Source organism: Plasmodium knowlesi (genome assembly GCF_000006355.2).
Source record: "Plasmodium knowlesi strain H genome assembly, chromosome: 3".
NCBI lineage: Eukaryota > Apicomplexa > Aconoidasida > Haemosporida > Plasmodiidae > Plasmodium > Plasmodium knowlesi.
This window is the reverse complement of record NC_011904.2, coordinates 98720-122732: the sequence shown is the minus strand read 5'-3', so window position 1 is coordinate 122732 and position 24013 is coordinate 98720. Positions and strand designations below refer to the sequence as shown.

The window sequence follows — 24013 nt, the reverse complement described above, 5'->3', positions numbered from 1 at the left end:
AAGATTTGAGGAAGTTGCACAATTGACAATGGGGAAAATGAGCACATGCCTTCCAGTAGTGTCGAATATGCTTGCCTTCATTTTGCTATATTATTTTTTTTCTTTTTTTATATTTTTTTCGATTTTTTTTTTCAAGATGAGAAAAGTATTTTACTCTTTACTGGTTAGTATATATATATGGTTGTATATGTACTCCCCAGCATATGCGCTATATTTGAAGGAAATAGAATTAGGGAATTATTACATCTGTAACTTGAATGACTACCCAAGCGAGCATTGTGTGGTAGACTACGACCCGAACAAAAGAATCAAGTTTCTTTGCCCGATTGTACATAATGAGGGAGAACACATGAACACGTACAATTCAAGTTACTGTTTCACATATGAAGGAATAAAGGACCGGCTCATAATTAGGAATAATGAAGAACCCATATATACAACCCTTCCTGGGATTATTCTGGAAAACCAGATTCTCTACGACAGGTATAATTTGGGCATCTACATTATGCCCTTCAAATTGGAGGCAGACATGAGTATTGTTTGCGTCTGTGACACGAAGAAAGAATACAAAGGAATAACACCTTATATAAAAATAAATATTAAAAACTCGAACAATGTTCTTGGTGTAGGTTCTTCGGATGAATATATAAAGGGGTGTGATTTTGGTAATAATAAAGGGAAGCATCAATTCTTAACTAGTCCTCAATCACATGAACATCGATCTGTTTGTGCCATTCTAGCCAATCCGGGAGACATAGTTGGAATTAACTGTATAAATTACAATGAAGATGATCCCCAAAATAACGACGTCACGTTGGAACCTTCCAACTGCTTTTCCACGGTATCCTTTTCTTTGTATACTTTCAGTTTTGTAAAGATGAACATAAACAATATTTTGCCTGATGCGAAGTACTACCCCGAGACCTCGGCCTTTCCCAAGGATCCGAATTTTAAAAAATTCTCGACCACGTCTTACTTGTGGATCCCTGCTAACGTGCCTCAGGCATTTTTTCTGGTCTGCTCTTGTAAGTATGCGAAAGGAGAAGGCACTGCGATGTACCACGTGAGCAGTAGCACCCTAGAGGTGTGAGCGGGTACACGTATAACCGCTGATCCCACTTCAGAATTAACATTTTTTTTTTTCGCGAAGATGGCTGCCTCGCATCCATTTATTATACAAAAGTTACAGAAGGTAAAATGATCCTTACTGCACTTTATTTTGTGCTATTTCATTTTATTTTTTTTTTTTTGTCTTTTGCCTTTTCCCCAGTATTTATGCATCATTCCCCCTGACGATTTATTTTTTTTGCCCCTGATAATTAATCACTCTGTATCATTTGTGTTACATCCTCCTTGAGATATGGCTAGCGTTTTACGCGTTTTAATTAAGACACTTGTTGTGGAATTACGCCCACAGCTCTTTTTCCCGCTGTTTACTTTTATTTTTTTGAAAAATATATATATATATATATATATATATATTTTGTTTTGTTCTATTTTATTTTGTTTTGCTTTTCCTTCCATTTGACTTTTTTAAATTTAAGACGCAATGAAAATGCGGAATTTTTTTTTTTTAACGTACGAAGGAAATGGTATTTAGTTAGAAATGTGTCTCCTGTCCAGTTTGTTTCCACTGGGTCATTGATGCAGTTGCATTTTTTGCGAGAAATGGATGAGCGGATATGGGTAGTCGCGGTGCGTATGCATAATTCTCTTTGAACAGACACCTGTGTTTTTCTTTCGAATGTCCTTTTTTTCCCCTTCTTTTTTTGTGCCCACTGTGTAGTTGTCTTTGTACTTGCTGCGCGAAGGAGACATTGTCTGGATTACACAGGTTCGCCATTAGTAAAGGGAATTATCTTTCTCTACGAGTGGTTTAAGAAGTACTTCCCACGGGAAAAACACCATCATCACATATGTTTGTGTGAATGTCTGCATGTGCATATAAAAATATAAGATTTCCGTTTACGTGAAAAACTGCGTGACGGATGGCAAAGCTCATGGTGCGAAGGACGGCCTGGAAATGAGCCCAAGGCTGTGTTACCCTTTTTGCCTTTACAAAAATGGACATTATAAATCAGGAGGGGTCCACAAAACAGTTCTATCAATGTGCTTTCGGGTCGGTCCATTTTTTTTTATTTTTTCCCATGTATGTGTTTCATCCGATCGAGTAGGTGTTTACACGGGGATCCTGCGAGGGGGGTTCTCCACAAGTACATAGGTATGGCAAGGGTTTGTCAAGGATTCCCTTTCTTTGATGCCCCCCGCTGCTTTTACTAATGACCAGAACAGCGAAACCAAGCGTTTGGAAATAAAACAAAATGGGGAAAGGAGCGAAAAATAAAAAAAAAAAAAAAACACTGTCCCCCTTTCCTACACAACTGTATTATGCGTACATGATGACTTCCATCTTTGGAAAAATTAAAAGGAAAAGAAAAAAAAAAAAAAAAAAAAAAAAAAAAAATACGTAGTTGCAATGGTAAATTTATGCACGTACATATTTTTTTCCTCCTTTGGGGGCGGACTGAAAGGTAAAAGGAAAAAAAAAAAAAAAAAAAAAAAAAAAAAATGAAGCATAATATAATATACGTGTACAAGGGTGTATAAATAAAGATATGCACGTAGGTACTTATATTTGGTATGTACCTTAGGGTAATCCCCAAAAGAAAAAAAAGGAACTTTATTTCTCCCCCTTTCCATTTGTTTATAGTACGCTGGAAGGAATTTAGGCGCGGCACGTTTTTTAAGGCGCATATCAACGAGGCAACAAGGAGAGCTAGCGAACAGGGAGAATGAACGAAGGAGCTACCCCTCCCCCTGAGATAGAGGCCACTAACATTGAAAAGGAGAAAGCCATTTTTCTTTTCTCCTACTTCCCCGGAGGAGACCATTTTGGCATCCATAGTGGTACATGCGTAGCACATTAACACGAACACATGCGCGCATACGTACATGGGTGTTGACCTGTTAACGGGCTTACCTTCAGACGAGTTGATTTGCTGACATACGTATGCCCACCTTCGTGTGAGCGAAGCGCCTTGTTCTCGCGAATGCATCTTTGCAGTCTGCGTTGGCGCTAATCTACCGATTTTATAAACGGTCATAATAACGTCAACGCCGCAAAGGGAGGTTGACGGTTCCTGACGATAAGCGTGAGCACGATGGTAAGGCAAGTGGAGAAGGCGCGTAACGGAGTAACAGCGGGGTGATTTAGCAACGATGTGCCTAAATGGAGAATGGGACAAATGGGCATCCAAGATGAAGGCAACTTGTGCCGAAAAACAACATGAGAGACACTGCACACATGCCAAAATGATTGACACCGTGAAACTTGTCTTCCTTTTCCTTTTGCAGGAAATAAATACCCCCGAGGCGAAGGAAGGCAATTCGGAAACGAAGAATTCCAAGAAGTAGGGGAGAGAGAAAAAAAATAATAATAGAATATCATAATAAAATATCATAATAAAAAGGGAAAGACCCTCCAAAGAGGGAGTTCTTTTTATCGAATGTCTCATTGAAAAATCTGCTTCTCAAACATATTTCTACATTGTATAGCAAAAGTACGCAGAGCAGTATGTGCACACTTCTATGGTGGCCATTGCATATTCACGCAACTGATCTGTTGCTCCATTCCTACGGTGAAAACGCCTGTCCAACTCCACACCCCTTCTGACATTCCTCTCGTAGGCGAAGTATCGATAAAGTCATTTCTCCAACGAAAGTAATAACGAATTAAAAAAAGAAGAAGAATGGACAAAATATAATAACTAATGAAGTGCGGGACATGTCTAGAAAGGAGGCCATTTTCCCTTGGCTGAAACCAATGAATGCAAAACGGAAAGTAGTTCTTCTCACTTGCTTATGTTGGGTTCTTCATCTTTATTTATTTATTTATTTTATTTTATTTTTTATTTTTTTACTTCCCCCCTTTTCAGATCGCTAAAACGGATGTTGGTGCTTCCGACGTTAATAACGTAGATGATCTAGGTAAGCACCAATGATGAGAAAAAAAAAAAAAAAAAAAAAAAAAAAAAACGGTTACATAAGTGGGGGGAAGTGTGTGTATGCCCTCGGATGTGGGGGCTGTTTCTTTGTTCTTGCATTTCATATGAGTACTTCTCCCTCCCCGTCGCAGGTAAATCCAAAGTTGAGTTAGGCGAAAATGAAAGTTCCGATAAGGTAGAGGGAGAACCAAGTGAGTGCTTCTCAAATGAACTCTACGGTGAGGATGATGCAATGGTGGAACAAGGACAGGGGGAGAAGGACAACATTGGATTAGAAAGTAACGTTGAAGTGGATAATAACCTTCGAGAGGAAACTCCGTGCACAGTGGAATCCCAAATGTGCAGAGCCAAAAAGAAGGAGAAAAAAAAAAGTGCCAAAAATAAGTTCGCTGAGGAGACCAAAAAAACGATTCAGAAGGAGAGGAAGAAAGTAGAGAAGGGGAATAGAAAGAAGAAGAAACATATGGGTAAGGACAAAAATGACGAACTAAGAGAGGTTGTCGTGAAACTGGCAGAAGTAGATGATGACAACGACGATGGTAATCAGGGCGATGACAATGATGATAGTAGCGACGAAGATGTTAGTGATGATGACAGTGATGATAATGAAGAAGAAGAAGAATCGAAGGGAGAACTCCTAGACGATGTGTCAGACGATGTGTCAGACGATGAGTCAGACGAAGTGTCAAATGAAGTGTCAAATGAAGTGTCAGACCATGTGTCGGGCGAAGTTTCCAATGAGGAGGTGAATGGGCCAGAAGAAGGAGACACGGATGAAGAGGGAAAAAATAAGGAGGAGGAATCGCCCAAAGTGGCAAACATTGAAGGGGCCAAAGAAGGAGACCAGGAGGATAACCCAGATGATGCAGACGCGAGTGGGGAGGCAAGCCATGACGACCATAAAGACAGCGATAAGAACGAGAACAATCAGGAGGATGACAATTTGGAGGATGACAATGTGGAGGATGACAATGTGGAGGATGACAATATGGAGGATGACAATATGGAGGATGATGACGAAGAAGCAGATGAGGAAGAAGAAGTGGGCACAAACGAAAAGGAGGACGAAGCGAGCAAGGAGAAGTTTGATGAGGAGGATGCAACTCCCCGAAAGGGCAGTGACGATGAAGAGAAAGGAAGTGCTGATGGAGAGAATGCAACAGATGAAGAGGACCTAGGGGAGAACGAGACGAACAAGAGTAGCTTGAACAAAAATCAAAAGAGGTTACCTAGAGAGAGGCCGCTATCATAGAGAGGAGAGCAAAGAAAAAAAAAAAAAAAAAAAAAAAAAAGGACACTGCATGTGTTCATGTGTGTCTATGTATACATGCAAGCATGTACACATTTATGCATAAACACATCAGGCAATTTTGTTCATTTCACCAATGCGCATTTTAACTTACCTCCCCCTCTTTATAGCGACAACGAAAGTGCGGCGAGCGAAAGCAGTGATATTAAGAAGAACGACCGCTTGTTTGCGTCCATGGTAATGAGAAGAACCAATTGCATGTGTGTATGAGGGCGGAGGAGCCCCCTCGAATGTAGACCCGTTTGGTTGTTTTGTTTACGCTCTTACACCTCACATGCATACCATACATACACTTAACACACTTGGTACCTTCCTTCCTTCGCAGAATGATAATAATTCGCCTAACAAGCTTTTCAGCGAGCACGTGGGAAAGCTGAGCATTTTTGGAAACGTAAATATCGACATTGAGAAGTTGAGGCAGAGACTGAACAAAAATAAGAGCGTCATGGAGGAAAAGAAGGAAGTGAAGATTTCGGAAACAGAGGATCCCTTTGGTGAGTCACGCTTTAACAGTACCAAAATTTTATAATCATATGTAGGGTTAAATGATACTGATTTTAGGTATCATATATATTTCGCCTACGTATTATTTCATGCTTTTTTTTTTTTTTTTTTTTTTTTTTTTTTTTTTTTCCCCTTTGGCAGAGAATGAAGAAGTAGTCTACTCCGAAAGCAGCATTAAGATAAGCAAGTTCATAAAGAAGAATGAAAAATATGACTGGTCAGGATATTTGCCTGTGAAAATTCAGATCATGAAAAATGTAGAAAATAAAAAATACCGAATTCTTTGTTTTCAAAAAGGGAGCGGAAGACTCTTTTTAAATACAGACATATTTGAGGGGTTCAAAATAATTCCATCCAAGAGTACCTCTGCTTTGTTTAGTGGACGAGACATATGTAAGGGGGTTGCAAAGTGTTTGTCGATGTGGGTCGTGGCCCCGTCGGCGCACTTCCGCCACTGTACACAGCGTGTGTGACCACATATATATATATTACATACATATATTACATACATATATTACATACATATATTACATATATATATTACATACATATATTACACATGTGCATTTATATGTATTTTGGACAGCTGAATGCACTCCATTTATATCTATTTCTTCTACATTGACCACACGCATATTACGCACACATCCCTCCCCCAGGCGACGAGAAGAAACTGAACCAGTACATTGTAACCTTCATGAGCAGCACCTCTAGGGATGAATTTGTCAAGCATATAAAAAACATCACGGACGGATGAAGAGGCCATCGTGGGGTGAACCTCCTTGTTCCTGTGTACGGGCAGAATGTATATCTGTATTTGCATCCTACCCACGTTTGCACGTATGCAGGCATATGGGCAACTTGTGTTTTACCCCCTTGATTATTTTTTGTTGTAAAAAAAAAAAAAAAAAAAAAAAAAAACGTTTTGTGGCTTCGGTTCTGCGTTGGGATAGTAGCGCCGGAGTGGGGAATAAGTGGGGTACGCGGACGAGCTAGCATATGCATATGTGTTTCTGTACATGTGCATCCGAAGTGGGTCGATTGGTCGGTTCGTTGGCCCCCTTCTGGGTATTTCCACAGAAGGTTGATCTAATTTAAATTTTTTTTTTTTTTTTTTTTTTTTTTTTTTTTTTTCCAATTTTAAGACTTTCTTCGTAAATGTGCCGAGCGCAAGTGCACGGCGCTGGACCCTCCCCCACGGGTGTTCCTCACGGGTGTTCCTCACGGGTGTTCTTCACGGGTGTTCCTCACGGGTGTTCTTCACGGGTGTTCCGCATGTGTGTTCCATGTGTGTTCCATGTGTGTGTGTGTCGCGCTGCTCCTCATGCATTTTGTTGCGTGTCCCACCTTTGATTTATCAAAACTCTTTCCCTTTTTTGTGACTTCATTTTAAAGCCATTTTTTGAAACCTTTTCTAAAGTGCGCAATTCTGGGTATACCGTAGGTGGATACATCCAAAAATGGGGTAAGCCAATCGAGGCTCCAGGGAATCAGCATAAAGAAACAGTGCAGTAAAGGTCGCGCAACTTTGAAAAAACGCTATAAGGAGCATGGGTAATTTGGCTAAAAAGAGTGTTGTTTTTTTTTTTTTTTTTTTTTTTTCAAATCGAATGATTAATCATCGCCATTTGCTTAGGCCACATAGTAATGCCCGTGTAACGTTGTTGAAGGGTTTTGCTTTCCTCCCCTTTTTCAGCGATGTAAGATCTGGTCATCTATGCACCCATGATTGATGACAGTGGAAGGGAATTCCCCCTCCCCCCTCCCATTTGATTAAAGAGAAATATTATATACAATGTTTAGAGGATGCGGAATTATGAGACGAATGGGCACCACGGGGGGGAGTTATTCCCGTGGGACTGAGGGGAATTCCCTCTTCAATGAAGAATCTCTGAAAAAGGCATTCGTAAGGATATCCATCGGATCTCCATCCCCGTCGTCAGCATCGATGCCATCTCCCTCATCATCAGTGGCCCCACCGAGAGCAAAAATAAATTCTGTTCTGAACTTTTTGTTAAGTTCCAAGATCTTGCATACCAAATGGACCAAGTTAGGAATAATTGATGAACTATACAAACGGAGAGTTGACAACAAGCTTTCATTCCATTTGAACGTTCTGTATGGGTTGGGTTCCAAGGGGTTGCACTTAAGGAGGAAGGGGATCATATCGCCGGTGCTGTTTCAGCCGCTCGTGGATTACAACCAGTTTGTTTACATTGTGCAGGTGTGGCTTGGAGGGGGGATATAATTTCTCTGCGTGATGAATTACACGTGGGTATATATTTGTTTATGTGTGGGTGCATGTTCCTTTTTATGTGTGTGAGCGAAGAACGGACAACGTTTAGAGAGATTTCCCCCCCTAGATGGGTCAACAGTGGGCAGCCTCCTGCACGACATATATATGATTATTTTTTCCGTATTTATTTATTTATTTTTTTCAATCCGTTCACAGGTGATGAAAATTGCAGATAAGGAGAGACAAGCCGGAACGCAGGAGCAGGCCGATTTCATTCGGAGCTTCTTCAGAGGGTAGGGCATTAGCACTTGTTTATTTTGTCATTTCATCATTTTGTATCATTTGTACCATTTTGTCATTTTTTTTTTTTTTTTTTTTTTTTTTAATGGACCCTTTCGCTGTAACGCATTATCCCCCCCTGGGGATCCCAAAAAGGAGATACTTATTTTTTTATAAGTTCGAATAATTCTGCAAAGTTTGGCATACTATGTGTGCACAACCGACAAGGTGACGATACTTCCTTTTAGTGGTGTTGCCCTGTAGATGGCCATATGGGTAAGACTGAGATTACGTTTTATGTTAACCCGTGTTCAAGTACCCTTTCTGAGGTTCCCCTCCCTTAGTTTGCCATGCAGGACCGTGGAAATGGTGGAACATCACCCCACACGATGGGTGGCAGGGGGGGATGAATAGTGACCTACAGATCAACTAAGCGAAGGAGTTGTAAAGGTTCACTATGGAATTCATCTTTTCCACCTAGTCAATCTCTTCTACTTTCTCATATTGTTCCTATCCATTCAACCAAATGGATGACAACCTTCCCCCATGCACCAACTTAAATTGTGCAAATATATTTTTCTTTTACTCCTTAAGTGGAAAGTTGCGAGAAAATGGCTAAGACGCATATGTAGCAAACAGTAGTTTTTTTTTTTTTTTTTTTTTTTTTTTTTTCTTCTTTCAAATTGGCAAATTGTACCTCACGACCTTATCGCCCTACTCCCTCCCGAACTTTTTTGTAGTCTTCCTCTGCGCCATGGGTGCAGTGCTCATTTTTGAAGTCTGCAAAAAGTATATATATATATATATATATATATATATATATATATATATATATAAAGCAGCCGTGGGGAAATGAGCGTGCACGCATAAGGAACAACCTGCACTGATTTTATATTTGCATTTCCCTTTTTCTTCTTCCCAACCGCACAAGGCATTAGACGTTTTACTGAACGTTGCGGAGATACACAAATGCCCCTTCACGCACTAGTGGTCTTATGTAAGAAGGCGTTCTTATGACGGAAGCTATTGGCCATGTTGATTAACCTCGTGCCTTGTTACACCTTAGCACTGCTCTGCCTACGTGGCTATAACACTACCTTGTTGTATTACTTCCCCCTCTAAAAAAAAAAAAAAAAAAAGAGCATCTCTTGGATAATATATATATTTTTTTTTATTTGTCGTTTGTGCAAAATAAGAGCAATGCACCCGTTGCATAATATACTTTTATTTTATTTATTTTATTTTATTTTTTTGAGGAGGGCTCAACCTTGCACTCACCTTGGAAGTCTTAGGGAAAGGGTGCTTCAAAATTTGTCTGCGAGACAACTTTGTGGATCTTGTTCTGTTCATATTTATCTTAGACTATATGAGCAAAGAGGGATATTCCTTAAGAATTGAAAACGAGAGAAGCGTTCCCCTGTCAAGCTTTTTTCTGGTACGTTTAATTAGTTTTTTTTTTTTTTTTTTTTTTTTTTTTTTTTTTTTATTTTTTGTCTGTAAATTTCTGTATGCATATATAATCAGCCTTGTCTTTTTCGCAATAGAAATTTTTGGATTTTATAAAAAAAGTGTTTTTTTTGAGGGAGAATAATCTATCACCTATTTCTTCATTTTTCTATTTGATCTTTTGCCCAAGGGCTTGAGTGTGTTTTTGTGAAAAAGCTGACAAGGTTACTATCGTACATGGGTCTCTGCACTAATGGGTGTGTATGTGTGTGTGACTATGCCAGTATGTGCACCCCTTCCCCATGTAGTGCAGACAAAGCCCCATTGGGATAGTAGCACAGAATTGTTATATGTACCTATAAGGGTGATTTGTGCAACAGCCAGGTTGAGTCCATATTAGGCTAATTTGTTTTATTCCATTTGTGCGTTACAATGATTATTTGTTGGTAACCCTTTTGTCATTTCTATTTTTTTTTTTTTTTATCGTGGCGTTTTTTTTCATATATTTTTGTTAACATTTTGTGTTTTTTACGTTACTTTTTTCTTTTTTCTGGGCCCTTGGAAGGGAAGAACTGAGAGCCCATCGACCCTGTTGCGACATGCAGAACGAATCTTGTTGTGCAGAATCCAAGCGTCTCATCGCGAAGAAACACCTGCAGAGCTAATGTTTGTTCACATATTTAGATGTTCGTTAAGATCTCTTTTTTTTTTTTTTTTTGTTATTTCCCGCAGTTTGTAATTTTTTTTTTTTTGTGTAGGAGTTTATTTATCACCCCGAATTATTGTGAGTTTAATTTTTTTTCTCCTACAATGTTTTACGCGCGTCTGCATATACGTGTTGTAAAAAAAAAATGGCTTCCACAGGGAGAGTGAATCATGATTACTTCACTCCCGGTGCATAGCGTTATATAATTTTTTTTTTGTTTTTCTCCTTATCACTACATCATGGAACATTGACTTTTGAAAAGGTTGTCTTTTTTTTTTTCCTCCCCCGATTTGCGATTTTGGGCCCTTTTCCTAAATACGACATTTCATGGTAAGCCTAATTTTTTTTTTTTTTTTTTTTTCCTTTTTACTATCGTAGTTAGAGTTATCTGCGAGTTGTGCATCTAAGTTAGAGACTTCATTGAGAAAAAAAAAAAAAAAAAAAAAAAGACCCACTATATGGTTAATTACAACACCGGGTTAGCTATGAACTGAATGTACAACTTCGGAATAGCTCCTCGTATTATTCAATTTTGAAAATATTCCGGATCAGTTGTTTACAAAGAGAAAAGGCATGGTAGCCAAAATGTGCGTGTAACTTTTCTGATTACTCTCATCATAACGCCTTATTATTACATGTTTGTTTTAATCGTATAACTTGCTTTGTTTGTTCGTTTTTTCGTTTGTTTAATTTTTTTTTTTTTTCGTACAGTCTGAGCATATGTGTTGGCTGTTGCGCGTATTTCTCTTAAGTGAGGGCGCTTCTTCACCCATTTGGTTGGATCAGAAGGGGGTATGCTACCTCCACAGAGTTGTCATCGATGTACAGTTTTTATTTCATCCCCATTTGTAGTGTCTCTTTTCGGGACATTTTCTTTGCATATTTATCGAAAGAGTTTGTCTCTGTCTAATTTGTCTGGGGAAATCTCCTCCCTATTTGAACAGTAAGGCGAGGCGCCCACCCATTCTGTATGAATTTTTGTCGGAGTACATTTTTCGGGTTATCATAGGGTGTATATTTGACGCCCACCGTGTCGTTATAGAATGAAGAAGGAGGAAGGTACTTTCCACCTTCGTACATAGAAGAGAAGATTCCTTGAGGAGAGGAAAAAATATATATATATATATATATATATATATGTGTATATAATTTACATCTTCAGTGGGCTAGGAAGGTTTGTGCAGTGAGCCGGTTAACATGGACAGAAAGGCGTACCCACGAGATGTACGATGTGATGAAGTCACTCCAAGAAATGAGGAGATGCACAAAATGAACCCCTCCAATGTTGATAAGGGCTATGTGGAAGATCACGTAAAAATTAATTTTCCGTCTAACCTTGACTTGAAGCATAAAGAAAAGGAAGTGAACCCATGGGGGGAAATAAGAGGGACTTATTTTAAGCTGAATGAGGACAGCAGAACGGAGTACAACTGTGGAGCATCAGATATGAAAAAGCAGTTTGACAAAAGTATGAGCCCTGAGCAAGGTAACCTTCTTGGGAGCGGGGAGGAGATTTTGTTGTCTAGGAAAAGTGACTTACACGATGAGGAAAAGGGAAAGGGAAAGGGAAAGGAAAACGAAAAGGAAAGCTCTGAAATGAGCCAAATGAGCCTCTTGCATGGGACTTGTTCAGGTGAACACATAAATGCACCGATTCCACAGGAGCAGTGTAGCGGTAATATCAAGCCAATAGATCCACCCCCTGTGGAGAAAATCAAAGAGGAAGAAAGCCCCCACCACGGAAGTACATCTAGGGGAAATATTAGAATGGATAGTAGCAGTGACAAAGGGAGAAGCAGTATGGACGGTGCATACATTACGATGAAACGAGAGCAATATGTGAATAACGTTTCTACTAATTTGGACACATGGTGTAATAGTGAAGTGTCTGGAAGTAATCATATTTTCTGCAACAGAGGAGTGCCTAAAGAGGGCACGCAACTTCGACAAACAATAAGCATCCCGGATATAGGAACAGATGACAAGACGGATAAGGAAGAACAAAAGGAGTGTACCGTAGTGAGCGTAGAAGAGGTATCTAGATGGAGAAGTGTAAAGGAGAACGGTTATGAGGATAAGAAGAATGTGTGTGACTTGGTGCAAGGGGGAGGTAGCTCTCCCCATGGAAAGGAAGAGGAGAGTAGAACTAATCCTATAATACAGGAAAGTTTAAATGAGGTAAGAAGGAATAATTGCATGAATAGGTCAGGTAGTTACTTCGAAAATGGAGAGAAACGTAATATGAATGAAGAGAATTATTTAAGGAACTCCAATTTGATGAAGAACCTTGTTAGTGATGATCACCTGGGTGAAGGATACAGACGAGGAAATCTCTTTACTGGAGATGATTCCCAGTGGGTGAACATTCTGAACACAAGGGAAACCCCTCCGAATGGAGAAGATCGTCTTCGGAATAGCTACCCTCTCATGGAGGACATTGCCCATTTGAAAAAAAATCCACATGTGGAAGAAAAGACAGGTGAATTAACTTCTGAAGAGGATCAAACTGGGGATGTACTCCATGGTGGCAACGAAAATGAGAGTATGTTGGAGAAGTGTCTTCATGTGAAATGCAAGAATATGTTTCTATCCACCGTTGAGGAGATAAAGGAGAAGTTGATAGTAAAAACGCCGAATGTGGAGAATCCCAAATTGTCTAATAAAGTCAAGGAGATTGATAACCAATTGGGAATAGGGAATGGAGAAATGAAAAAAGATGGGGAGGAAAACTTTGGAGGGTACTCTTCAGGAAAGGGGGATAAAACAAATATAAGTGAAGGAGATTTAACGGAAGGTCCAAACGGAGGAGTGAGTCACGAAAGGGTTAATCCCTTTCCATGTGATGCGGGTATAGAAATTATATCACCAGGCCATATTGAGGCATCTGCGGAGGGAGGAGGAGAAAATGAAGGAGTTAGTTACAAAGGTGTAGAAAATGAAAGGGATACCCATTTGGAAGATTGCAATGAAGAACGTTTTTCATGTGCAGAACACACAGTAAGGCGAATGGATGGGGCTCGATTAGGTTCACCTCCATTAGGTTCACCTCCATTAAGGGAGAGCTCACAGGAGAGGGGAACCGAGATGGGTATCGCCATACGTATAGGAGCACATGACGATGAGGAAAAAATATCTCTTGAAGGGGAAGGAAAAAAGGAAGACCGCTCACCTGAATTGTGCAAAGTAAGTCTAGATATGTCCAACGAGTTAGATGACAAGTCGAAGGGCAAAGAGATCAACCCATACGGGGGATGCGAAAATGGGTTAACTTCACAAGAACCATTAAACAAAAGTAAATATAGCACAGACAAACAAATGGTAGGGGCAATTCCTAGAACGTTCGTAAGTCTAGGCTACACCGCTGATGTGCATGGGGTAGGTTTCAGGACCAGTAGAACCCGCTTTGGAGAACGAAAAGGGATTCACATGGTAGATGGGAAATGGTCTGAAGGGGATAAATATACTATGGATAATTATGAAAGGAGTGAAAATATTCCTATGGGTACATATCGGAATGGCCACGAGGAAATTGCGGCCAACCGGAATGGTGACTACAGCTCATTTGAAAAGGAGATGAATAGTGCCCTTCTAGATTTACACAAGGACAGAGTAGATGTGTGCCAAGATAACTTGACACATTTGAGCGATTGTAATAAGAAGAAAAAGCGAACTGGCATTCCACTAAACGAGAGAAAGTACTACCGCGTGCTAGCTAAACAGATGATAAAAATCCAGGGACTAACATTCGACCATAACCAGATCAGGTGGATTGCCTATTGGAAGAACGAGAACAACAAACAGATTCAGAAGCATTTCCCTGTTTGTAAGTACGGGTTCTATAAGGCGCGTCAGCTGGCACTGGAATTTAGGAACTCGAAATTCGCCGCCAGTAGTCAGACAGTGGGTAGCGGAGAGGGGAAACATAAAGGGGTGGTCATCACTGAAGTGGACAAATCAGGAGTGATTAATCTAGGAGTAGAAAAAGGTGAGATTATGAACTACGGAGCGAACCCCCCTCAAAGTGGAAAAAAAAATAGGCACAAGAAGGATGCCACAGCGGTAAAAAATTCGGAGTGCACGCAGATGGGTAACCAAATGATAGAAATGCGCACTACTAATAGAAGGAAAGACACAAAGGTGGGGATACATAACCCCCGTAAGAGGAACCGGATAAGTAGCAGGCCTATCTTTCTGGCTGTAGAAAACGGAGGAATAGTAGCGAATCAAGATCATGCAGATGGGACAACTGAACCCAAAAATTTGGATGCAACGTCGAAACTAGCATTCGTGAATAAAAGGATAAATACATGTAGAGGAAGTTCATATGGGGAGAATAATCCAACTGGAACATCAGGGGGAGGAGGTTTTCCGGGAGGAAGACATGCAAGGATTACAAGACATGATATAAAAAACGTGCAGAATATTTTAGCATGTCAGCACGGAGACAATTTGAATAGCATTGAAAATTCGCCCCATTCGACTATCTCGCAAGGGTTTCCTCCATTCATGGGTAATCAGGTGGTGGGTGGTTTGAGTGGATGCATAGGAGACAGTGGGCACAGGTACCATCAGGAAAACCATACGACTACAGATGGGCAGATCCCCAATAGACACGAATACGCGATGGGGTCATACGGTTCAATCAATTTGTACGACCAGAATGGAATAATAATCGCAGAACCACAAATCAACAGATGGGACATGGGACATGGGAAAACAAGCAACTACAGTTACATGGTTAATAACTTCGAATCGATGCAGAGGGGACACAATATGGCTATGTCATCGTTTGTAAGTGGAGTGCCAAGTGAGGTAGCCCATCTGAATCGTGGGATTAGTAGAGAGGTTTTATGGAAGGGTCAAATTGGGCATAAGTATAAAAATTCGTTGAACCAGGCGAAGCAGGCGAACCAGTTGAACCAGGCGAATCAGCTGAACCAGGGGAACCAGTTGAACCAGTTGAACCAGTTGAACCAGGCGAATCAGCTGAACCAGGTGAACCCGTTTTTCAGTGCCAACTACGGGAGAAACTTACAGACAATCACAGATGCAGGAATTTCGCATAAATGGGGGGGACATACACGAACCGGGAATTATATAGATGGTTCCAATTTGAGTAGTGGGGATATGAAAAACGAAGGGGGGGAGATTTACTCCCCCCCTTTTAGATGTTTACAGTCTGGGTCGCCTCAGCACATCCGAAGTGGCACTTACCATTACAGTATGAATGAGGGGAGGAGACAAAATATGGATCCCCACTTTAACAGTGCAAATAAACTTGTGGATGGTACATGGAACAGTACATGTGAGGAGGAGAATGGAGTGAACCCTAATGATAATTCGACAGTGCAAAGTTGCATAAAGAATAGTTTGGAAGGTAAAGAAGTTAGAGGTAGTGCCATTTCAGGAGGTAGCTCCGTTGGTGGCATGAGAATCAAACGAATGATTAATTCGGCTAGTGCTACCACAGAAGGGGAGAATCCAAAAGAGAACAAACAGAAGGATGACCTGAACGTACATATGCGTAGTAGGGTAAGTGGTGAAAGGAGCGAACGTGATACATGGAATCTAACTAGGGCTTCCACAGCAACGCACATTTCGGAGCACTTGTGTGAACTGATAAATGTAAACAGAAGTGTATATTATGAACGGAATCATGGACGGAGACTTCACAGTGAAGGAGGAGGGTCAGGCGGAGTGTTAGGCGGAGTGTTAGGCGGAGGGTCAGGCGGAGTGTTAGGAGGAGGGTCAGGAGGAGTGTTAGGCGATGTGGTAAGGATGAGGAACACGGGTGAGGAGACCACACAGGGAAAAGCAAACATTTTGGGAGACAGCGATAAGGCATTTGGAAGGAGCATAAATTCACCTGAACGATGGATAACCATTCAACCCATGGAAAAGGAAAAAAAAACAATGAAAAACGAATGTGTTGAAAGTAGAGAAACGGGAAAGGTGGCATATGATCATTCTGTGGATGCAGTAATTTCTGCATATGTTGTAGACACCACCGTTGGGATGGAGGAACGGAAAACATCAGAGAGAAATGTAAGCGGAAAAAATAAAGCGAAAAAAAAGAATTCCGTGAGGAAAACGAACAGAAAGGAAGGAAAAAGTTTTATTGACTCACAAATCCGCGGTAAGGATATATCTGTATTGTCAGAAAGTGATATCATTAATCCGAACGGCCAGTGGTATGGAGAAGGAGTGAGGGGGGAGATGCATCGAACCGGTAGGGGCGAACACAATCAGGGAGGAATCTCCAAGGAGATTTCGAAATCGAAGAATCGCAAAAAGAGTGCTAAAAGGAAAAAAGAAAAAAACGAATTAGATGTTGCACACATGGAGGGGAATCAGAACAGAAGCGAGTGCAAACAAATAGAGGACACGAAAAATAAAGCGAATGAAGAAGTTCTTTCTTCGGTAAGCAATCCCAATAAATGGACGCACAGTGTGAACTTGATCCAGAGGGCAGGTAACTTAAGGGATTTACCAAAGAAAGCAATAATGTATGACGAAAGGAAGTGTACAAGTGGTAAACACTTACATCCGTCTAGCGAGTTGATTCAGCTCCCCCAAAACACTCCTTTATGCATTCCCATTGGAGAACCCAGTGCTCCAGAATGTGTCACCGATCCAGTTGTTGTGAAATATGGGGAGAATATAAGCGAGAATTCGTCAAAGGAGTTAAAAAAAAAAGATGTAGTGATGGTAGAAGGAAAGTACACATATAAACTAAATGAGTTGGAAAAAAAATGTTGTAATGATCAAGATGAAGATGAGTACTACTACAACGAGATTATGAAAATGCCGAAAATTAAAGGAGTTCATTTTGACATAAGACAGAAGAGGTGGTGTGCCTATGGACATAAAAAGAAAGAATGTTTTTCTGTGTACCGTTATGGGTTCCTAATTGCGAGAGAGCTAGCAGTGAAAAGTAGATTGAAGGTTCAGAAAAGGAAGAACAACCTTAAATTGAAGAAGAATAAGAATTACATGAACGGAGAAAATGTATGCGAGAAAAATGGCGTGTCTCCAGTGAAGAAGCAGAAAATCGTGGTAGATAGAAAAATACATCGTAGTGACAATTTGGAAATTACACATTTGCCATATGGTGCATTACATAAGAATAACAACACGGTGAGCTTGAATGATTATACAGGTCCCCCTTCCCCGATTGACTCAGCGGAATGCACACCTACCCTTCATTTTAACGATCAGAAGGGGGATCCCCCTGGAATCAGAAAACCAACGGGAGAATCGATCTCCCACGAAAATGAAAAACAGAACGATTATATCGATGGGAAGACTGAACATTGGAACGAGACTGAGATGAACGAAAATTTGTTTCCAATAGTGTTGGCGCAGTCACACATGACGGAGTCGTTAAAGGGATCGAGTGTTAACGGGAGGAAGCTTTGCCCCTACAATGGTAGCGGTGCAAGTGTTGCAAATAGTGTAAATAATGCCAATGGTGTGAGTGCAGTTTATAGGGATAACCTCTACGGGGGGTACTACCCTATCCCAGATAGACATGCAAACCGCAGTTATACCGGAGTGCTGAGCGAAGTGGAGGGTTATACCAGGAGGTATCACACGGGAGAGGTTGGCAACAGAAGGGGAAACGGGACCAACGACATTGTCCCGCTTGACAACATGGTGCACCATTCTGAGAAGAACAAAAATTGTAATTACTCAGGAAGCATGAATAGAATTAGTAACATGAATCAGATACAAGAACCGTTCGAAAATTATGACTACAGTGAGGAAAATTGCCTGAATGGTCAGGTAAAAAGTGACAACTTTTATATCTCACATAATGCAAATAGGGAGACCAATCAAGTGATGCATATTAAGGAAGCAATGGGAACAAGGAATTCTGTAAACATGAGGAACGTGGAAAGATGTATCCTTGAAGGACCCAATGAAGAGTGTCAGTTGTATAACGGAGATGTGAATTGGTACAGTATGGAAAGGGCAAATGTGGATATGCAGAGGATGGGTTCTCTTTCAATTGGGGCTATTCCGATTGGATGCGTTCCTATTGGGTCCACTGCAACTTTGGGAAATGGAGCAGCAAAAATTAACGGTTCTAATGACGAAGTGCATAAAAGGTTCCACAGGATTTCTGTGTTGAAGGAGGAGCATTTTGTCAACAATAGAGAGCATGATAGGGGAAATGATGTCATAGGTACGCAAGGGGAGTTAGTACCCCTCAGGGTGGGTGATGGTGCTTTACCAATTGATGCAAACAAGACATGCGTTTTAGAGATGGAGAAGAGGAACCGTACGAATGATAGAACCCATATAAATGGAATCACGGGTGAGTATAGAAATTTTTTGCAGAATAAAGAAGAAGCCTCAATTTTAGAACCCGTAGTGGAGAGTAAATCGAACCAAATGAGACTTAAGAAGGATATTGTACAGAATGGTTATTGGAATTTTATTAACAATTTAGAGAAGAATAAGATAGGGGGAAGTGGTCTAAGTGCTGTTACTAGCCTAACGACTAATGGGGTGACTTGTGTGAACAATGCTCCACTAGTTAACACTGGGGCTCCCCCCGTAGAGGAAGTTGAATTTACAACTCCTTGTGACCATCGTGGAGAAAGAAGCGGTGTAGAAAATGGAGGAGATATCTGTATTGATGGGACCATGAATGTGGGAAATCCTTTCCTTTGGATTAATCCATCCCCTGAACACATGGTTACTGAGAACATGCTTTTGGATTTTCCCCGGGCGAACAGTACACAGGGGTCATTTCCATACAGGTGGGACAAATATCGAGGGGAAAATCATCCGATTGGAGACATATCCACTGGGAACCATACACAGAGTGCATGTGACACTCCCCCCAGGATGAACGAAAACCAATGGGCAATACAAAAAAAACGGGAAAGACAAATGGATGTAGAAAGGATAGTAAACATGAGTGGAACGAATTTTTTACAGAATGATATAAACAGGGGGTTGGTAAAAAATTACTGTGAAATGAGAAGTGTCGATCCGTTTGGGACACATAATTTAATGAGGAGGACCACCTGGGGATGTAGGAATATACAAAGCGATTGCGCGGAGGCGAAGATGACCTCATCTTTCATGGCTGAGGAAAAGACAAACTGTGGGTTAGGAAAGGAACCGCACCTCCAATATGATAATGACGGAAATGTGACAAACAGAAGAAATGGATACTCAGAATATGACATGAATCCATCCTTTGGTGTAAATAACTCCTTTTTGGAAAATGAAAAGTGCAGGGCATTTGGGAAAAGAAACCTTGGCAGAGACATATTTACAAGACGGTTTGATGGAGAAGGAAAAAAGGAAAGGGACAAAAATTTGGATGAAAATGAGAAAAAAAATTTACATGAGATTTTTCAGGACAGTACAAATATAGATCATATAGAGGTGGATATGGAAAATAAATCAATAGAGAGTGGACTTGCGGAAAATAAACCTTTGAACTTGGAGGTTAACATGATTCAGGCAGATGTTGAGCAGAATAGAGAACCAGTGGTAAGTGGGAATAGTGCAGTATTGTATGGAAGGGAACATAGAAACGAAAGGTATTGTTGTGGCAAAAAATGGGTTCGGGTAAACGGGAAGGAAGTCTCTTATGAGAAGGCTAATGTGGGGAAGACAGGCAAAGAGGAAACAAACAAAGATGTAAAAATTATAAAGAGAGAGGAAAAAAAAAAGAAGAAAAAAGAACAGATAACAGCACAATTGGATAACCATATTTTTCATTCGTTAGATGTAGAAGATGTGAAGGGTGAACAGAAACAAACACGCAGTGATAAGGATAGAGGGAGTAGAAGTGGGTTCGCCAATTTTAGAGGTTCTCATGAGACAGGCGCCACCGGAGAGGGGGGCGATAAAATCTGCCTCTTACCAGTTAGCACTTTGGAAGGAAATCAAGGAGCAGAGAATGGGGTAGGTGATACACAGGGTAATTACTCAAATAGATCCCCAATAGGAGTTCATATTTTCAAATGCCACACTAGCAGGATCGGCATGGAGGGGAGGAGAAGCCAAGTCATCGGGAAGTACAAATGTAGTAAAGAAATGAATGCTGAATTTTGTACTTCAGGGGAATGTGGAAACGTGGGGGGAGTGTCCATAACTGGGATGGGATTCAAAGGAACCGGGACCTCAACAAAGGGGAAAATAAGACCCAAGGAGAATATCACCATGTTAGATGCAATTACAATTGGTGAAGAAAAAGAGAAGTATAATAAACTTTATTTGCGAAGGAGAAGTAATTTTCCCCTTTTACAGAATAAAAGGGGTGAGTTAACTTCCCAAGCGTATGATCCGTATGGAGAGATGGTGATAACTACGCAGGGGGGTAGTCATGGAAATATCATTTCACGTGAAGAACAAAGAACGGATCCATTCGTATTTTTAGAAGACACTGATGGGGATCGGAGAGAAAACATCATCTGTGATGACAATGGAAAGTTGTTAATAAATGGGGTGTTACCATATGTTGATTGCCCCTTCACGTTTAGCAAGACAGATGGTGGGTCCATCCAAAGTGGCATAAGAGGCCAACAGTTGAAGGACCATGAAATGAACCCACTGGAAGAATCCCAAACGGTGGGTCCATTTGAGAATCTGTATGGAAGAGAAAAAAGTGGATACTACAGAGAGGATGATGAAAATGGATTCGTTCTAAAAAAGGTAGATATTTCAAGTACAAACCTTTTGCATCTTTCAACAAAAAAGAGAAACGACAGAGAAGTGAAGCGTTGGGATGTAGTGACAGGTGCACTACGAGGCAAAAAATTCTGTGGTGCCCTTTCCAACACGGCAAAGAATTGCCATTTAGGTAGGGGCGTTATGGGAAAGGTCAGAACCGAAGATGTGCGCTGTCTTGAGGCGGACCGGATGATGGCAACAGCAGAGGTTTTTCTGAATAGGGACTACTTCGACGTGTGCGGCGATGTACCACTGGAAGAAAACGACACGGTGATCAACGGAGCGGTAAGAAAAGTTCCAGGCGGAAGACACAACGAATGGAGCAGTAGGCACAGCCGCAAGGGCGATAGCAAAAAAGGAACGATTCTTAAGAATGTCCATATATTGAAAGAGTATGGCGAGAGGTTTTCCCACGGAAGGGCAGAGGAAGGGGAAGTGCCATATGAGAGCGGGGTGGATAGCCTTCTGGACAGATATTGTTTATCCATTTTTGGGAGCATGAAGATTAGCGAACTTATTCCTATGAATTGTGAGGGAAGGGAGATAGAGGAGGGCCTCCTTGTGGAGCCCTACTGTGAGTACTCTTGTTTGAGTTTACACGTAAGTGCATGCAAATGTGCGCGGGGTAATAATTTATGCCAATGTGCATACAGACATATATGCATATACGTGCATTTGTGCCTACAAGCGATAGAATCATAGGGTGTCCATCCACCATCCTCTCCCTTTTTTTTTGTACCCCCCCTGCAGGACCTGAACATGAACAGAACAAAGGATGTCAACCAAACCATACATTTTAAGAAACTCATTTTGAAGTACCTCATTATGGATTTATTTCGCAACATAAGTGTGCCAGAATTTTCAAAAATGACAAATGATAGAACCAATTTTTTTATGAACCCACAGAAATGTGCATCTAGTTACCCCCTTACAAATGAAATAGAAAAAAATAGGGACCTTCTCCAAAGGGTTGAGAGGTACCATTTAAAATATGTTAATAATATTTATGACATGAAATTTTTTCAGCTGTATTGGGATGTGTTCGTGACTTGCTTGGTGAAGAACGTCACGGCGAGTGTTCTGCCCTCCGAGGAGCACTGCATGGTTATGCGCTCTCTTCTGTTGCTTTATCTGGAAAGCTGTGCGTAGCGGTGTGGAGTGCACTGCGCTGATCATTTTGGGGGTACCCCCCGTGGAGGGAACTTCCTTTCGTTCCACTATAGTTAGTATATCCATAAGCCATGTTATTATTATTATGATTATGATTATTATTATTTTTTTTTTTTTATGAACGGGGGTCAGGCAAATTTAGCAGAAAAAAAAAATAGCTATTTTTTATTCCCTTTTTTTTTTTTTTTTTTTTTTTTTACCTGACCTGTTCATAAAAAAAAGCAACATATAATGTAGCACATTTTTTTTTTTTGTTCGCTTCCTCACTTGGCCCCCACTACTAGACGCGGAAGTATGGCGTCGACACAGGCATAAAGACATGAATAGAAATGTATATACATATTCTACATACGTTCGTAGCAGTAGGGGGGGGGGGGATCTTCCATTCGTTTTTTTGTCTAGTTTGTTCGGGTGTAGCCACCTTGGAATTAACCCAGTGATTGATGGACGGATGGATCCACGGAGTGGCGCCAGTTTGTTTGTTTTCCTTCGCCTATTTTCGCAAATGGAATATACACAAAAGTTTTCCGCACATTTTCTGCACATTTTCCTCCTCGTTCGACACAACTTGGCAAAGGGCACTTGGTTTACTCTTCCTTCCATGTACCGCGGTGTAAAACTTTTCCCTTTCACTTATGCATCCATTTGGAAATAAAAATTGGACGGTTTTATTTCTGTCCACCGGTATGTTTTCCCGCGTAAGGTGAAAGGAAAATACGCTGGCGTTTTTTGCGGAGTACCCCATGGCTTGGCCCCCAAACGTGGATAATTTTGTTTGTAAAAAAGGGGGAATTCTAATTTAATTTGTTCTCTTTACAGAGACGAATTTTATTGTTTTTATTTCACCAAACATAATATTTTTTTTTTTTTTTTTTCTTTTTACCCAATAAGGGTGTATAGTTGGTGTAAGAAAAAAAGAAAATTTTCCAAATTTTTTTCTCCCTGAAGTTGAATAGCGCATTGCGTAATCCCCTGCGTGGCGAGAGAAATGCCCGTAGCGCAGGCGAACTGGGGGAACGGATGAAGTAACGCAGGTGAAGCGGCAAGCGAAGCTGTAAAGAAAGTTGCCAAGGACGCGGAAAACTACGCTTCCAACGGGGGAGACTTGTGCTAAGGACGCGCACACGCAGAATGGATAAAAAACAGGAAAAGAAAAAAAAGCGGAAAAAGGAAAAGGAAAAGGAGAAGGAGAAGGAAAATGGGCCCAATTACTTTTCGGACACTGTGACGGTAAGACCACATGGGAAAATGTGATCATAGTACGAGGTCGACTTCACGTTGAAGATCCTCTCCGTCGATGGATGGGGGAGAAAAATCACTCCGTACAGCCACCTCCTATTGGAAACATCATCCTGGTTGCGCTCTTCCCCGTTTATTTAACTCACCCCCGATTTTATTTTATTTACATTACTTGGTAATGTTCATATTATTGATTGCTTTTCCCTTCCCCCCGTCCACAGTTCTGCGGCACAGTCGTGCGGGACTCCATGATGATTGCAGCGGAGACGATACAGAACAATTATTACCCGATTAAGGAATCCATTCTGAATATATATGACAGCTACTTTTGCGATAATTCACAACACAACAGTAGTAGAGTGAATGGCGGGGTCCCCTTCTTTACCGTGAATCAACACAATTCGAAGAAGAAGTAGATTTTT

The 24013-nt window shown here is 40.8% G+C and overlaps 5 protein-coding genes across 5 annotated transcripts; all 5 read left to right on the top strand.

Moving 5' to 3' along the window:
* Nucleotides 1–28: 28 nt before the first annotated feature.
* On the top strand, nucleotides 29–1090 carry PKNH_0302400 (pbs36-like protein; the record flags this gene model as incomplete). Its single annotated transcript, XM_002260967.1, has 1 exon — nucleotides 29–1090. One exon carries the CDS (start codon nucleotides 29–31, stop codon nucleotides 1088–1090), a length of 1062 nt encoding a protein of 353 aa, XP_002261003.1.
* A 2071-nt stretch (nucleotides 1091–3161) lies between these two features.
* Nucleotides 3162–6574, top strand: PKNH_0302300 (conserved Plasmodium protein, unknown function; the record flags this gene model as incomplete). The annotated part of the gene is made up of 9 exons (XM_002260966.2): nucleotides 3162–3164; nucleotides 3355–3410; nucleotides 3688–3721; nucleotides 3936–3987; nucleotides 4136–5228; nucleotides 5424–5490; nucleotides 5639–5807; nucleotides 5959–6210; nucleotides 6477–6574. The coding sequence occupies 9 exons, from the start codon at nucleotides 3162–3164 to the stop codon at nucleotides 6572–6574; spliced, it is 1824 nt and encodes a 607-aa protein (XP_002261002.2).
* Nucleotides 6575–7612: 1038 nt separating this feature from the next.
* Nucleotides 7613–8350, top strand: PKNH_0302200 (conserved Plasmodium protein, unknown function; the record flags this gene model as incomplete). Its single annotated transcript, XM_002260965.1, has 2 exons — nucleotides 7613–8041; nucleotides 8270–8350. The coding sequence occupies 2 exons, from the start codon at nucleotides 7613–7615 to the stop codon at nucleotides 8348–8350; spliced, it is 510 nt and encodes a 169-aa protein (XP_002261001.1).
* Nucleotides 8351–11681: 3331 nt separating this feature from the next.
* PKNH_0302100 (AP2 domain transcription factor AP2-SP2, putative) lies at nucleotides 11682–22331 on the top strand (the record flags this gene model as incomplete). Its single annotated transcript, XM_002260964.1, has 2 exons — nucleotides 11682–21782; nucleotides 21933–22331. 2 exons carry the CDS (start codon nucleotides 11682–11684, stop codon nucleotides 22329–22331), a joined length of 10500 nt encoding a protein of 3499 aa, XP_002261000.1.
* A 1152-nt stretch (nucleotides 22332–23483) lies between these two features.
* PKNH_0302000 (conserved Plasmodium protein, unknown function) lies at nucleotides 23484–24007 on the top strand (the record flags this gene model as incomplete). Its single annotated transcript, XM_002260963.1, has 2 exons — nucleotides 23484–23582; nucleotides 23813–24007. 2 exons carry the CDS (start codon nucleotides 23484–23486, stop codon nucleotides 24005–24007), a joined length of 294 nt encoding a protein of 97 aa, XP_002260999.1.
* Between the last annotated feature and the right edge of the window lie 6 nt (nucleotides 24008–24013).